Source organism: Phaseolus vulgaris, chromosome 7, assembly GCF_051622355.1.
Source record: "Phaseolus vulgaris cultivar YP4 chromosome 7, ASM5162235v1, whole genome shotgun sequence".
Classification (NCBI taxonomy): domain Eukaryota; kingdom Viridiplantae; phylum Streptophyta; class Magnoliopsida; order Fabales; family Fabaceae; genus Phaseolus; species Phaseolus vulgaris.
The window spans coordinates 59,621,627-59,638,456 of NC_143504.1; the positions used below are offsets into that span (position 1 = coordinate 59,621,627).

The following is a 16,830-nucleotide window of genomic DNA, read 5'->3' on the forward strand; positions in this document are numbered from 1 at the left end:
TGGGGCCTTCATTCCATTATATATAGAAGTGATGTGGGTTGTCTCTCCTCCACATTCTTCATTCTCTTTATCTTAATTACTCACAATGGACACATCTCTCGTGTTTACAGTGCAGAGGCGGGAGGCAGAGCTGGTAGCTCCGGCCAAGGCCACTCCTCGCGAAGTTAAGCTACTCTCAGACATAGATGACCAAGATGGGTTAAGGTTTCAGATTCCAGTGATACAGTTCTATCGCTATGATCCATCGCAGGCAGGGAGAGACCCTGTTGCTGTTATCAGAGAAGCTTTGGCCAAAACGCTTGTCTTTTACTATCCCTTTGCAGGTAGGCTCAGGGAAGGACCCGGTCGGAAACTCATGGTGGACTGCACAGGGGAAGGTGTTTTGTTCATTGAAGCTGATGCAGATGTCACTCTCGATCACTTTGGTCACTCTCTTCAACCTCCTTTCCCCTGCTGGGAGAATCTTCTTTACGATCTTCCTTCCTCCCAAGGAGTTCTTCACACTCCCCTCCTTCTCATTCAGGTATATTCATTCTTTCACACTTCAACCATCTTCATCGCCATAAAGGAAAAACTTCCACATCACTTTAGAATACTTCACTGCTATCTATTATCAATCAAGAAAAAGACACAAGACAATATCAAAATAATGAATGATGATTAGTTTCACACCACTAAAAAGAAACAAATATTTACGTCAAAACTCAAAATAATAATATTTTAGTTATATTTATTTTATTTTTTATTTAACAATTTTAATGTATATTATTATATTATTAAAATTCGTTATTAAGTGAGTGTAATTCTTTGTAAGGATATACTTTCATCTAAAAAAAAAGTTATAAGTGAAAGTAAGGAAAAATACAAAAGTTAGTTATGAAAGAATTATTGTTTAAAAAAATTAAGCACCAAGTCAGAGATTCATCGAGAAGGTTAAAAAGAGATAAAAGGTTAAAATTTGAAAAATATGATGATAAGATTTTGCATGGTGAAAACACGTGAATTGAGAAAGTGGAACGGGTGCGTGCAGGTAACGCGCCTGAAGTGCGGGGGTTTCATATTCGCACTCCGTCTGAACCACACCATGAGCGACGCAGCGGGTCTGGTCCAGTTCATGAAGGCGGTGGGAGAGATAGCGCGCGGGAGGCAGGAGCCCACGGTCCCACCGGTGTGGCGCAGAGAGCTTCTGAAAGCGCGGGACCCACCGCGAGTGACATGCAGCCACCGCGAGTACGACGTCGTTCCCGACACGAAAGGCACGATCATCCCCTTGGACGACATGGCCCACCGCTCCTTCTTCTTCGGCCGCAGCGAACTCTCGGCCATCCGGCGCCTCCTCGCCCCTCACCAGAACCAGTGCTCCAGCTTCGATGTCCTGACCGCGTGCCTCTGGCGGTGCCGCACCCTGGCCCTGCAACCCGACAGCGACGAGGAGGTCCGCATTATCTGCATCGTGAACGCGCGGTCCAAGTTCAACCCTCCTCTTCCAGAAGGTTACTACGGAAACGTTTTTGCGTTTTCCGTGGCGGTTACGACTGCGGGGAAGTTATGCGAGAATCCGTTGGGGTATGCTTTGGATTTGGTGAGGAAGGCGAAGGCGGAAGTGAGCGAGGAGTACATGCAGTCGTTGGCAGATCTGATGGTTACTCGAGGACGGCCTCACTTCACGGTGGTTCGGTCGTATCTGGTGTCCGATGTGAGACGTGCGGGGTTCGAAGAGGTTGATTTCGGGTGGGGTAAAGCTGTGTACGGAGGACCCGCGAAGGGAGGTGTTGGAGCCATACCTGGTGTGGCAAGCTTTTATATACCATTCAGAAATGATAAGGGAGATGAAGGGTTGGTTATGCCCGTTTGCTTACCCTCCGAGGCCATGCTTAGGTTTGAGAAGGAACTCCACTCTGTCCTCAACAACCACCTCCAACCAACTATTTCCTCTAACTCCAACCGCCTCCTTCTTTCTTCCTTGTAGTCTCATATCATCAATCAATAACTACTACTACTCTTTTCTTTTTCATCTTTTGCACCCTTCTCTTCTATCTTCTGTATTCTATCTATACAAAGTGATGTAAGAGTTGAAAAGACGTCTACGTTAATCAAACTTCTTATCCTGCTAGGAAGTTATTTTATAAGAAGAAAAAAAAAATATGAAAGTGAGACATGAGTTCTTAGAAAGTGCACCCCAATCTACTATATTAAATCTACCATTGAAGTGCTTAAATAGATCCCTTGGAACTAAAACACAGATTGTAGATAAAATTATTGGAGCTAACTTTGTTCTATAGATTTGGTAGCTAATTAATTGAAGAAGTAGACATGATATATAAGAGGTAAGAGCAAATGAGTATAAGGGAAGACTGAAACCATATTCACGTCAGCTTTCTTCCTTCCACACTCAAACTTCCACTATTTTGGAATTTTGTTATGTAAATACAAAAATGTGCCCCATTGCTTATCTATTGGAATTTGATGTTGTTAATTTATAAATACTGTGTTCACTAATGCTACAAGATTATTCAATGACTCAGTCTTTAGCATACTATTTAAATAGCTATTTAAATCTTTTTCTCTTATATTTGATCCATGTAGTTTATATAAAACATTATTGACTTCCTTTTAGATTTATAAAACAGACTGTTTCCTAAACTCATTTAACTTGTAATAATAAACTAAAGTTAATGAGAATTAGATTAGTACTATATAAGCAAAACGTAAAATTACACAAATAACACCCTACAAAACACAACCACTTACTACATTAGACCAACCCTCCATGCCTAATCAATAGGTCAATAACAGTACCTATCACACAATAAACAACACAAATAAAATCAAACTCAACATCCATGCTACAACCACAACATAGGTAATTATATATATTTTGAAATTAACTTTTTTTTTCTCTCTTAGCTTGGACATGTGATTGGTTGGACCCCATGTTTATTTGTACTTGTTTGTCATGATTTTAATGGTTAGATTTCCTGCAGATAGATCATTTTTGGAATTTAGGATGTGAATATAGTTCAGATTCTAGTGTTCCATAAGGATACCTCGTATGAAGGAATCTTGTGTTTTTCAAAACAAAAATTTTGGAATATATTTTAATCTGTTCTGAAAATTTTGTTTTACAATGATAAATATTTCAAAAACCATGAAGTTATAAAAATATTATTTTCTTAATTTGAGAGTAATAGGAGGTGCGAGGAAAGGAAATTTCTTATTGCACTTCCATACTTTACAAATTATCGAAATTATCCATTAGCGCATAAGGAAGAAGAATATTAAGTTTAGAAATAAAAAAATTTATACCTATATTCTCCATTAAATTTTTTTTTTATTTTATCTTTATTTAATATTTTATTTTAGTTATTTGGACATTTTATAATTTCAGAAATTAATAAAACAGTTTTTTAATTTTAAAATTTTATTTTATTTGTTATCATTTAACGGGAGTGGAGAGATTAGTTACATCTTTTTTATTTTAAAGATATTCTTCTCTATTAAATAAAAAATTAAAGATATTTGTTAATGTTTGTTTTGTTGCTAGTTGTGGATAGTAGGAGACCGAAGATATTTGTAAGTTACTTTTCTGTTTTAAACTTATTTTCTTTTTTATTAAATAAAAAAGATATTTGTTGTGTTCATTTGAAAAGAATGAGTAAAGTAAAACTTTGAATTGAAACATGGTTGATGGATATTTACTTTAACTCCCTCAGCCAAAAAATATATTTCATTATTGTTACCCTTACTCTTTTGTTTGAATTTTGAAATAATTATTTTTGTTATTTCCTAATTACTCTCCACTATTGTAGCAATTTAAAAAATTTAAGAAACAGATTTTATGATTCTCCAGTACACATAATATAACTCTACTTCCCACATCCTTTTTTTACCCTACTTCCCACATCCTTTTTTTACCTTATTTTCTTTTCTCTTTCCTTTCCTCTTTCATGTAAAATCGTACTTTCATTCTCACTTCTCTTTAGGTACATTTCAATTTGTGAAACACTAATTTGTCTTCTGAAATTGTAGTTGAAAAATATGATTAAAGGGATAAGAAGCACTTAACAAGAGGCAAATGTACATTATGAAAGTTCTCATAAGACGCTTTTCGATAACAATTTTATGAATTTAAATAAAATCATACAAAACATTAATTAAACTATATTATCATTTTCTCATATTTTAAAGAAAAGTTACTTTCGTTTTTATTTTTTGGTTTTCTGTCATCACCATTTCTCTATTTTGATCTTCCTCTATATTTTCTTCTTTTAAGTTTTGATTTTCGAAATATTTTAACTTTTCATAAATTTATGATTTTAGGGAAAATATGTTTGTTCTTAAATAAACAAAACTTTTGAAAAAAAATGTATTTATGGTTATTATATGATTTTACAGTGGGATTTAAAGAGGAAAGAATTTTTTTTAAATAAGATAGTGTACATTTACTGCTATAATAAACATAATATTTTTATTTTTATTTTAGTCTTATTATAATTTAAAAGTAAAAAATAAACTATAAACACTAAAATTAACTTTTGAATACATCTTAAAAATATAATAAATTATAATTAATATATATATATATATAGTTATAAGATGTAAAAAATTAAATTAAATACTTATTTTCACAATCGTATAATCAAAATAATTTAATAAAGATATATTTTGGAATAAAAAACTGTTGTAAAGATAAATAAAGATTGTAAGAAAATTGATAAGATTGGTGGTGTGTTATTTTGATGATAATTAATTAATGTAAAATTTTGTAACAACATATTCATTTTGTGAAAAATTGATATATTAAAAAAAATATATATAATAAAATTAATAAGAAAAAAAGAGAAAACAATTGAAAAGAAAAATAATGATTATGAATAAATTGATAGTATAGTTTTCATCTTTTATTAATAGTTATAAATTTTTAATTTTTATTATGTTGTAATATGTGAGTTTTTTTTATTCCTAATCACATAATAAATTACTTTACAGATAAAATCAATATATCAATACCCTTCTTCTATGTTATCTTATTATTTACTAATTTAGTTTTGTAATTTTATCAAAAATAGTATTAAAATATTATATAATCTTATTTAAAAAAATTATTTAGAATTTTTAAATTGTCTAATTAAAAGTAAATATAAATATTTAATTTTTATATTTTTTAAAATATTTTGTTAATGTTTATTATTTTTTCACTTTTTAATAGATTAAATAATAAAATAAAAAATATTTTAATTTGATTAAAATTTATATTTAATTAAAATAAAACTAAATTGAATAATCAATAAATTTACTATATATTATGTTAGTTATGTTTGATAAAATTTATGCGTTTTTTTATTAAAATGAATTGTAAATTCATAATGATGATAGTATAAATGTGTGTGAATAATGATATTGTTTATTTAATTTTAATATTAAATATAATTATATATAAATGATAAAAATAAAAAATAGAAATTATATAAAAAAATGTTTGAAATAATGTCCTTTACGAATATTAAATAGAGATGAATAATTTATTATTATGAAAATAAAAAGAAGAAGAAGGGTTAAAGGGTGCCACGTGAGGCATAAAATCGTAGGAGCCAATGAGAGGAGAAGGTGGGATGTTGAAGAGAAAAAAAGAGAAAAAGAAATAAAACGAAGCCACTTTCCTTCCACGCCTCAAATGCAGTTCGCGGTTCAAATTCTCCGCCATGGCATCTTCTTATTCTTGGCGCTTCTCCAACAAAAATCATTGTTTAGTAATACCATGCTTCTGTGAATTGCAGTAATGGAAACAGCTCTCACTTGCTTCTTCTATGCCAGAGTCCCACCCACACCCAAATTGGGGCATGCTGCAACTGCAACTTCAACTTCAACTCACCTCTTCCCTTTTTTCAATGCCTCCACCCACCTCCGTTCCTCCTTTCGACGCTACTGCCTTATTCCAAACGCTACTAACACCACCCAACCCAATGTTTCCACCAACTCCAAATCCCGAAGAAGGAGAAGAAGAAGTTCCCATACTCAGTTGGTGGTGGAGGAGGCTGCTTCTGTCCATCACAACGGAGACCCAATTGGTAAGAAGGATCTCGGGAAGTGTGTCATGAGATGGATTCGCGACAGCATGAGGGCCATGGCGTCTGATTTAGCTGCGGCGGAGATTCTGGGAGAGATGGAGTTGTGGGAGCTCATGGGACCGGGTCTCACTTTTATTATGCAGGCACAGCCTTATCTCAATGCTGTTCCTATGCCCATTGGCCTTGAAGGTGTTTGCTTGAAGGCCTGCACGCACTACCCCACTCTGTTCGACCATTTTCAGAGGGAGCTTCGTGCTGTTCTCCAAGACCTGCAGAACGACAACTCCATTCAGGACTGGCGGGACACCAAGTCCTGGAAACTTCTTAAGCAGCTCGCCAATTCAGGTTTCTCTTCATTTCTCTCCACCCATACACTTTGTAATCAAAATTAATTTACTATATTATGTATTCGGTGCTCCCACTGCCTCACCCAATTGTGTTGAGAAAATCAATTCAAATTTCTAATGTGAATTCGAGATGTAATATGTTGACAAGTGAAAGGTTGCAACCGTTGCTACAATTTATGAAGGGGCTGGCTTCTAGATTTTTGAGAAACAATTACTTATTGTTTGGTCTCCCGAAGTCATTCACTACACTGTAAACAGAGTTTCTTGGGATGAGAAAAACCTTCAACCTGAAGAGTGCGTTACTCTATGAGTGAGAGGGGCTCGTGTAACGGAGATGGTTTTTTTGTCGAGAAAACTTGTAATCTTACATGAGATAACAAATATAAGTACAGTCCCCATATAGACAAAGTTTCAGGTTCGAGTCTTGTTGACAGAAAAAAACGTGATTAGGAGGGAAATCCTACTAAAGATGGCCAGTCAAGTTTCCCGACAGAGATGAGTCATCGGTAAAGTTTGTGAATATTCTATACCAATAACATGATTACAAAACAAATGTGTTAAGATGAATCTGTGTTGTTTCTATTTGTGATTGTGGTGTCTTTGTGTGTATCTCATATCTTTGATCCGTGTTCAATGAGATGGGGTTTTCTATCAGTTTCTTTTAACTCAAAAGATAGGGTCTTACTGTTTAATGGTTCATTTACAGCTCAGCATAGGGCAGTTGTGAGAAAGATAGCACTACCCAAGAGTGTCCAAGGCGTTTTAGGAATGGACTTGGAAAAGGTCAAAGCAATACAGCACAGGATTGATGAATTCACCAATCACATGTCAGAACTACTCCGTGTGGAAAGGGATGCTGAATTGGAGTTTACTCAGGAGGAATTAGATGCCGTTCCTAAACCAGATGATGCTTCTGATTCTTCAAAACCTATTGATTTCTTGGTTAGTCATAGCCAGCCTGAACAAGAACTCTGCGATACCATTTGTAATTTAAATGCCATCAGTACCTCTACAGGTCTTCTCCTTTTTCTCTTTTCTTTTCACTTATTCGGACAAATTATGATCTTGTATTGACCTTCCTTCTAAAATTTAGTCTTTCCTTTATGTGTTGGTGTGCTATATAAGAAGTTGAATTGTTCACATGCTAATGAGTTCTATGATATGATATAGTAAATTACAGGAAATTTATTAATATTTTAGACCTGGACTATCTAAAACATCTGGTGAAACATACTTGCAGTCTGTTTTCCAATCAATCCAGTTATTGAGATATACCTCCATTTTCATTTGTTCATTTGAGGATAGGGGTCCTAGCTGTACTGCATCTACTCTGGAGTCAGATATGTGTCAATTTTATTGATGTTTATGCTTACTGTACTCAGTTGTTTTTAATGGAAAATCAGTCTAAGTTGTTTCTCTCTTTCAAATGTTTTTATCATGAAATCAAGACTCAATTCGGTTTTCCAATTGTTCTTTGCAAAGTGATCATGCTTGTCAATATTTGTCTTAGTTCTTTAAAACATTTATAGATTATATTGACATTCTTCACCAATCATTATGTGATCATGCCCGTCAGCAAACCAGGTTGCCCAATGCAAAATGTTGACATCTTTACTAAAACCGCTTGAACACGCTTGATTTACTGTATCTAATATTGGGTGAAAGTATATATATTACTGAGCTTAGGTTAGAAAGTGTATGTACATGGAAGGTAGAATGATAAACAAACACCCATACTTTTGGGAACCTCAACCTCAAAAGCTATCTATTAAGGAGATAGAACCAAACACTTAAATACTTTATCTCATTCTCGATTTGGGACCTAGGTACCCCATATTTCTCAAGTCCCAATCATAGATTCAGACCTAGATGAACCTTGACTCATCTAGGTTTAGAATGTAAATCATAATTACATGTGGTCTTTTGGATCACTTGGATGTCTATACTCTCTAAGTAAAAAATCCTAAGCAAATCAATAAGCTATATTTAAACACCTATATGATGCATAAGCATTTTGTCTTAACTGATGGAATGCATGCATTGGTGCTACTTATATCAATGCAGTCTTGTAACTTGTACCTAAATCCAGTCTAATTTCATTTTGCAAACAGGACTGGGGGGAATGCATTTGGTATTATTCAAGGTTGAAGGGAACCACCGGTTACCACCTACTGCTCTTTCACCTGGAGACATGGTTTGTGTAAGAACGTATGACAGCAGGGGTGCAATTACAACTTCTTGCATACAAGGATTTGTAAACAGTTTTGGAGATGATGGCTATAGTATTACAATTGCTTTAGAGTCACGCCATGGTGATTCTACATTCTCTAAACTATTTGGGAAGAATGTGCGCATTGACCGTATTCAAGGACTGGCTGATACACTGACCTATGAGGTATTGGAATCTATTTTGTGATTTCTTGGATGAGTTTTAACAAGATCATCTTTCTGACACATTTTCTATTGTTAGTTAAAATTTATTGAAAATTACAAAATCACAAGATGAGACGGACTCATTAAATAGGAAGTGGAACCCAGAAATATTTGTTTTCCAATCAATTTTATCCAATATTAGTTTGTTTTTAAAAGAGCATGTTGCTAGCATTTTTTATCATGCATTAGCCAAAAATTTTGTGGCTCTAAGAAACATTTGTGAAAAGAATTGCAAAAGGGTGCCATGAATTTTGTGAAAGTTGAAATGAAGAAGTTTTGAGTAGTGATCCAAATCAGGGTGTAATGGGTGTCTACTGTTTGTGTTTAGTCAAGCACAGTAAAATAAAATCAATGGTATCTAAAGAGAAGAAGAAAAAAAATGGTCACCTATTAATTAGTTAATTCAGCAATTTTGATTAGGAAGGTGAACACTTTCAATAATTATGAACATATTTACTATATAAACTGTCAATATGCATCTTCCTTTTCATAATCCTCTTCTAAATTTTATTAAACACAAATTCTTTACTGCTAGAAAGTTGTTGTTACATGTTGACAGTTGACAATATAGAAAGACTATATCACCTCTGAGCACTTTTATCATAATGACTTTGCTCTCTTGTCTGCTTGGCTGGCTGTGGACAATAGTTGATTCTAATTTTCCTATTTATACTATGTAGGTCTTCCCCAGGGTTATGAAAAAAACACATACGTCTTCTTGTATTTAAGAAATCCTATGATCTACTTATGTTAAGGGTTTAGGTTAGAAAGAGTGCATGCAAAATATCTTTTTGATGTCTTGGAGTAATTTGAAATATCTTAGATTATCTCGAGATTGGTTTTCATATTTGCTTATATTTTCTTCATTTATTCCCTCATTTAATCCAGATTATGAGTCTAGTATTAATTGAGATAAGGGTCAGTGTTAAATGTTGTGTGACATCATGCCATATAAAATCAATATCGATTTCAGAATATTCTATTTCTTTTCTCTCCTTGTCTTCCCTCAACACCTAAAGTCCTATAATTTGATCAATATTTTATAGTGGATAGTTTGTTGCCTGCAGTTGCTGTCTTATTTCTTTTTATTTGTTTCGCTCTCGCATTACCCTAGTCTTTTAATAAAGCATAGATCAGCACCTTATTTTTTACTTTTGCTTTATATCCTTTGTCTTCCAGGTTGAAAAGTAGTATTTGTTGTCCTTCATGAACTTATCTCTTCAGATCTCTTGTGGTCTATGAAAGTGAATAACTTAACTATTATATGTTGATAAAGTGAATATGTAGTAATCAATTTAATTTCCATTTTGAGTCGTGGGGTAAAACATGTATTGTGGTTTTACAACACTCTGACACTTGCTATGGAAAGGTCAGGCATTGTGGTATTTTAAAAAGTGTTAACTACCCAGCACCTACTTTTCCTGCCAAAAAGAAATTTGCATTCTGGTGATCTCAACTTTGTACAGATTAATATAATTTAACTTTTATGTTTTTTTTTAATTTCATTAAAATTTTACTGCTTAGTTCACTTAATTTATATGTAAATACACATAATTTACAAGCTTATGACTTTGCCAGCGCAACTGTGAAGCTCTAATGCTGCTTCAGAAGAATGGTTTGCGTAAGAAGAATCCTTCAATTTCTGTTGTTGCTACTCTGTTTGGAGACGGAGAAGATGTTGCATGGCTAGAGAAGAATCATTTCGCTGACTGGGCAGAAGAAAAATCTGATGCAATTTTAGGAAGTGAAGGTTTTGACGATACTCAACGGAGAGCAATTGCACTGGGTTTGAATAAAAAAAGGCCTGTATTGGTTGTCCAAGGCCCTCCTGGTACAGGCAAGACTGGTTTGCTCAAGCATCTTATAGCATGTGCTGTTCAGCAAGGTGAACGGGTTCTTGTTACAGCACCTACTAATGCAGCTGTAGATAACATGGTTGAAAAGCTATCAAATGTCAGATTAAATGTTGTGCGGGTTGGAAATCCAGCTCGCATATCAAAAACAGTGGGATCAAAATCTTTAGAAGAAATTGTAAATGCTAAGCTTGCAAGTTTTCGAGAAGAGTATGAGAGGAAGAAGTCAGATCTAAGAAAAGATCTAAGACATTGTTTAAGGGATGATTCACTAGCTGCGGGCATACGCCAACTTCTTAAGCAGCTGGGAAGGTCACTGAAGAAAAAGGAAAAGCAAACAGTAAATGAAGTTCTATCTAGTGCTCAGGTTGTGCTTGCCACTAATACTGGAGCAGCTGACCCTTTAATTCGAAGGCTAGATACTTTTGACCTGGTAGTCATAGATGAAGCTGGGCAGGCAATTGAACCCTCTTGCTGGATTCCTATATTGCAAGGAAAGCGGTGTATTCTTGCTGGTGATCAATGCCAACTTGCTCCTGTCATATTATCTAGAAAGGCCTTGGAAGGTGGTCTAAGAATATCTCTATTGGAAAGAGCTGCAACTTTGCATGAAGGGATTCTCACCACTAGGTTAACTACGCAATACCGTATGAATGATGCTATTTCTAGTTGGGCTTCAAAGGAGATGTACGGAGGATTGTTGAAGTCCTCTGAGACTGTATTTTCTCATCTTCTTGTAGACTCTCCTTTTGTTAAGGTATTATGCCCATCAATAATAGTCTCTCAAACCGTTTTCCTGTTGCTATTTTATTTTGCTGGTCTTTAATTTCTACAGGTGCTACTTAAAATCTTTCAAGTGGTTTGAACATTCTACAAAAACAATATCTCTTGACGGTGTTTGGTTTTTCTTTGATATTGTTACCCTGGCACGTAGAAAAAGGAACCAAAGAATTTCTGTTGAATAGCAAGCTCCAAGTTTGGTTCAGTGTAGTATAGCCTAATAAAGGAAAATACAGGATGACAAAGCTCCAGAGAAATTAGAGACCATGGACTCTCCTAAATGCCTTACATTACACTGTTTAACTACCAGATACCTAGGTCCAATGCAAGGGTCATAGTCAAGGTCTTGAATTTAAAACCTAGGTCTTATAGAAACTCTCATTGGAGCATGCTAAGGTGGCATAAAAGGGTCTTAAAGAAAACATTGTTTTTCTCTTTGCAAAGGTTGTACTTGTATTAAAGTGTAAATAAAAAATTATAAAAGTGTACCATACCCTTGCATTGGAGCAAACTTGTAAGGTCTTAAATATGATGTGACGTTGTGGAACCCACATAAGTTAAAATAAGACCTTGTGATGTGACCCTTGTATTGAAGATGACCTCGATAGACAAAATATAATGCTACAAATGTAAAAAAAAAGACAACTTTTCATGATAGAGATTCATCAAGAATTAGTGTATGAATGTAGCATATGAAAGATTAGCTGCTTATTTGTTGCAATTTTATGGACTGTTTTACTTTTTCGATATTTTGCTTATTACATGAATGGAAAGTTTGACTTTACTGTTGTTGCAGCCTTCCTGGATAACACAATGCCCACTACTATTGTTAGATACTAGAATGCCATATGGAAGTCTGTCAGTTGGTTGCGAAGAGCATCTAGACCCAGCTGGAACAGGCTCACTTTATAATGAAGGAGAAGCTGAGATAGTTTTGCAGCATGTCTTTTCCTTAATTTACGCTGGTAATGACATTTGACTTTAAAAGATTTCAATTTTGCAATAGCTTATAACAAAACATTTTCGCTTGTGAACGATTAACAAGAAATTGCAAGAACAAAACAAAATGTCTAAGAATGAAAGATGACAGGCGGGCAATAAATGGTACTTTGGTCACTACCCCTAGCCCCAACTACTACCGTGAATGGACCCTTAACATTAAACCAATGTAGTCTGTCCCAAAGGTGTTTTTGTCCATACCTTGGCGCATGAGTCTGTTCTCTTCATAGGCCAAAATCTACTCTTACAGATAGATAATTAACCGTCTTGACAAGTAGTGGAGGTCAAAATTTAGGTTTTCACACAATAATAAAAAATATATGGAAAGAGTAGAAAAAATAGTGTCAGCGTCTCTCTACTACTTCCAACCCTCATTAATATTTAAAGCATATTATATTTAATCCAAGAAAAAAATGATATTACTGCATATTGATTTATGTCATCCTACTTCGCAATGCACTATGGTGTAGTGGTAAGGCAGTCCAATGAACCCTGTGAAGAAGATGCAGAGTTGTTCAAGTGACAAAAAGATGGCTGACAGTGGTCGGCAACGACTGATGGTGGCCGGTGGCGGCTGATGGTGTGATCGACCCACTATGATACCAACTTAAGATTGAAAATATGATAAAAAGAACTTAAGAGATTATCTACTGCTGATCTTTGTTATTTATAGAAGAAAATGACATTAGTAAAATCTAGGTAATTAATGCTAACAAGTAAACAGCTCATAGGTACAACATATATAGCAGTTTTTCAGTACAACTACTAACCACCCATTCTAACAATATTTTAGCAAAATAAGTTTTCTTCACTTTTTCGAAATCTTTTCATTCAACTTATTTGTCATTTGTTTTTGCTGACGTAAGTTCCTTGTTAATTTGAACCGGAAATGCAGGTGTTAGCCCAGCTGCTATTGCAGTGCAATCCCCCTATGTTGCTCAAGTACAACTTCTGAGGGACAGGCTTGATGAATTTCCAGAAGCTGCAGGTACAGAGGTTGCAACCATTGACAGTTTTCAAGGTCGGGAAGCTGATGCAGTAATTTTATCGATGGTACGATCCAAATTCAAAATTTAGATCCATTATTTCAACAATTTTCTGGCTAACAAATAAAAAAAAGTTATTACTTAATGAAAAAGTAAAAGTAAAATTGCACTTTAACGTCTTCTTAAATGACAATTATATCTTTCCTAATCATCTCTATAGTATAATACTCACAAACCTAATGCCTTCAAGGTAGGTTTTAGGTTGAAGGTAGTGTCAATGTATCTTATATATGGGTTGCTCAAGACTCATTGGATCCATGTCTCCTAGGTTTGGTATTGACTCCTCTTGCTAGGAACCTAACCTAACGAATACTACATTTGTTTTGTTTCGTTTTAAGTATCATTTAAGTTTTTTGAGCACATACAAAGAAGTACAAGAGATTTTTTTCATAAAATAGTTATAAAGTTCCTAATTTACCCTTTTCATTTATACTATACAATAATGCATTTTAGTTGTTTTTCATTTCTACTCTTATGATAAGTATGTAAATTAATTAAAAGTTAGATAGTAAGGATATAATTTAGAAAAATTAATTAATCTTGAACTCGAAAATACACACAATCCGACAGTTGGAAAAAAATGGAGTATTAAAGGAGTATTTGTGTCACTTTATTAAAAACACATTACAGAGTAAATGCCTATCTAAAGGAAAAAACTTACATACAGTACTGTAATAACTGTTGGTGCTATTCTTCAATCATATTCAGAGTTTTACTTTGGTAATATGTAATGCAGTTGATAAAAAGCATATTATAAAGGTGAAACTTAATTGGAGAACACCTATAGTACCTATAGCAGTGGGTATAAGTTTTGTCCTATATAAATTAGAGGGGTTGTGATTTAAGAAGACTTTAAGATGAGGTGAGTGCAGTCTCCCCAAAAATAAATGTGTGGAAAGTATCAATAAACATGAGAAAAGTTAAAATATGATCACAATAAAACATTTAGAGTAAGAGGAAGCCAGTTAAACGAAGTCCCTTACATCCTATTCCAATTGAAGATGTCATCATATAACCTCTTTCCAATAACTGAAGTTTAGTCATCTTATTTTATTTTAGTCACCACATTAAAAGAATGGTTTTTATTTCTCTCGTGCTTCCTTCCTTATGCAAGAGGTTGTTGGGTTTGAAACATGAACATAGACCCAGTAGAATTTTTTATTTTTATTTATACTTTTATCATAAAGAATAGTGATAACAAGGATTAAACATTTAATCACTTGGTCAATAGACACCTCTATTCTATGTCATTAACCACCATCTTCTGAAGACTTTATGTAAACTCATTCCTTAAACATGGATACTGTCTCTACTATCTCATTTTACTTGTTCATAATTAACTTCTGCATATGGGATGTTTATGTAAAGTTAATGTTTGGTGAGATACACGATTAATTACTACTACCAATTTGATTATTGAACCTTCAAATCCTGAGATACGTGATCCATGTAAGAGATTCTGAATTCACATGAACTGACATAGTAGTACTTGTGTTCCCCCTTTAATAATAATAAAATAGGTTCGATCAAACACATTGGGAGCTGTTGGATTCCTCGGGGATAGCAGAAGAATCAATGTTGCCATCACAAGAGCACGCAAACATTTAGCTTTGGTCTGCGACAGCTCCACTATATGCCACAATACCTTCTTAGCAAGACTTCTTCGTCATATTAGACACTTTGGTAGGGTGAAGCATGCAGAACCAGGTAGTTTTGGAGGATACGGACTTGGGATGAATCCAATATTACCTTCCATTAATTAGTGTGCAACAGTAGTATGAATAGTTTTTTTCTTTCTTTCTTTCATGTCTTCAAAACTTGTATAGTTGTATAGCAATTCATAAATTCAACATTGTGTAGCATTATACCGCACATGCATGAAAATTGGGAACAAAACCTCATTGAAATTGATTTCACATTACAGACAGACCTGGTTTTTCATATCAGGTGTAATTTAAGAAACTCATTTTTATATTGTGATCTTTTACTTCTCAACGTGTGTACAGGATTAAATCGACTCTAACGAACACAAATAAACATGCTTATGATGAAACCAATTATATAAAGTTACTAATTAAATTAATGTATATTACTATGGTTGTTTGGTTTAAACATACAATCTAGGATGATCTTCACTTTTTAAATTCTAAATTTGGCCATTATATATTAAAACTAACTAAATTAGTTCTATATAATAAATTGTTGTCGATCTGGTCTATCACCTTTAGTCTTTTTTAATACATTTTTAATTTGGTATCTATATATTTATGTAGTGCATTTTTTAATTTGATCCCTGTGACCAAATTAAAATAGGTTGCATTTATACGAATTGAATCAAGAGCGTAAACCTCATACGGAAAAAAAAATTAAGGAGGTAATCAGAACTAAATCAAATATATTTTACATATAGAAATTGATTTAAAAAGTTTTTACGTATAGGAAAAAATTAAAAAAGTTGTTACACGTAAACTTAAATTACGTATGACGAAGTTTATTGTCTAACTTTATCATGTCTTTATCATATAGACATAGAAAAAAGACAAAGAAGAGTAATGTTTTTTTAGAAAAATACAGACCAACCCCTTATGTCTTTTTTACTCTAACACTTTTTGAAATTTTCTTATTTTCTTTAATATTAGTTCTTAGAAACAAATAATAATTTGTATGAGTATGACGAATAAGACTCGTTAACCTTTTGGCATAGTTAAGCTTATTAACTTTTCTTTTAAGTCTTTCTATAGATTAGGACATGTAAATAAACTTTTAAATAAGATTAGACTTTTAAGCAATTCATAATTAGGCTTTAAAAAAGGTTTGCAATAATGATACCTTGGCTATATAAGGTTGTGTCGAATATGTCCTAGTAAAAAACGAGTAATAAAGTCTAAGTTAAAGTCTATTTAACAACGTTTCAACTAAAATCAAGCTAATAATACTTTAGTAGAATGCAAGTTAAATGATTCACCAAAAATGCTCAAACTACGTAAAATTGTCTTGGACCAATTGATTTCTTAAGAATCAACATTAATTTTGATTTTTTAATAAAAAAAGTATTCAATCCATATTCCGTCTAAATTCAATTAATTGAATTAAATTTAAATTTTAAAATAGAAAATTCAAATTAAAATGAACTTAAAAGTGAGTTGGACTAATCTGAATTTGAATATTTTTTCTGCATACCCATTTTTAGCATTGGACTGTAGTAAAAATACTAGACATGGAATATAAGTTTAGTGAAAGTGCAACGACCATAATATAAAATCAAAACTAGGATAATAAACTTTATCACAAGTTAGAAGATTTA

General features: G+C 33.5%; 2 protein-coding genes across 2 annotated transcripts; both read left to right on the forward strand.

Annotated features, from left to right (window-relative positions):
* On the forward strand, nt 1-2,012 carry LOC137827607 (HXXXD-type acyl-transferase family protein). Its single transcript, XM_068633813.2, has 2 exons — nt 1-523; nt 1,031-2,012. Exons 1-2 carry the CDS (start codon nt 86-88, stop codon nt 1,967-1,969), a joined length of 1,377 nt encoding a protein of 458 aa, XP_068489914.2. The 5' UTR covers nt 1-85; the 3' UTR covers nt 1,970-2,012.
* Nucleotides 2,013-5,571: 3,559 nt separating this feature from the next.
* On the forward strand, nt 5,572-15,502 carry LOC137827608 (P-loop containing nucleoside triphosphate hydrolases superfamily protein). Its single transcript, XM_068633814.2, has 7 exons — nt 5,572-6,413; nt 7,122-7,430; nt 8,527-8,810; nt 10,427-11,458; nt 12,278-12,446; nt 13,376-13,533; nt 15,047-15,502. Exons 1-7 carry the CDS (start codon nt 5,780-5,782, stop codon nt 15,287-15,289), a joined length of 2,829 nt encoding a protein of 942 aa, XP_068489915.2. The 5' UTR covers nt 5,572-5,779; the 3' UTR covers nt 15,290-15,502.
* Nucleotides 15,503-16,830: the final 1,328 nt, after the last annotated feature.

Bases quoted from the DNA above. Each gene is read 5' to 3' on its own strand.
- LOC137827608 (XM_068633814.2), top strand. From the start codon at position 5,780: ATGGAAACAGCTCTCACTTGCTTCTTCTATGCCAGAGTCCCACCCACA. The intron at 7,431-8,526 runs GTCTTCTCCTTT...TTTTGCAAACAG, and splicing joins TGCCATCAGTACCTCTACAG to GACTGGGGGGAATGCATTTG. The intron at 13,534-15,046 runs GTACGATCCAAA...ATAATAAAATAG, and splicing joins ATGCAGTAATTTTATCGATG to GTTCGATCAAACACATTGGG.
- LOC137827607 (XM_068633813.2), top strand. From the start codon at position 86: ATGGACACATCTCTCGTGTTTACAGTGCAGAGGCGGGAGGCAGAGCTG. The intron at 524-1,030 runs GTATATTCATTC...GGGTGCGTGCAG, and splicing joins CTCCCCTCCTTCTCATTCAG to GTAACGCGCCTGAAGTGCGG.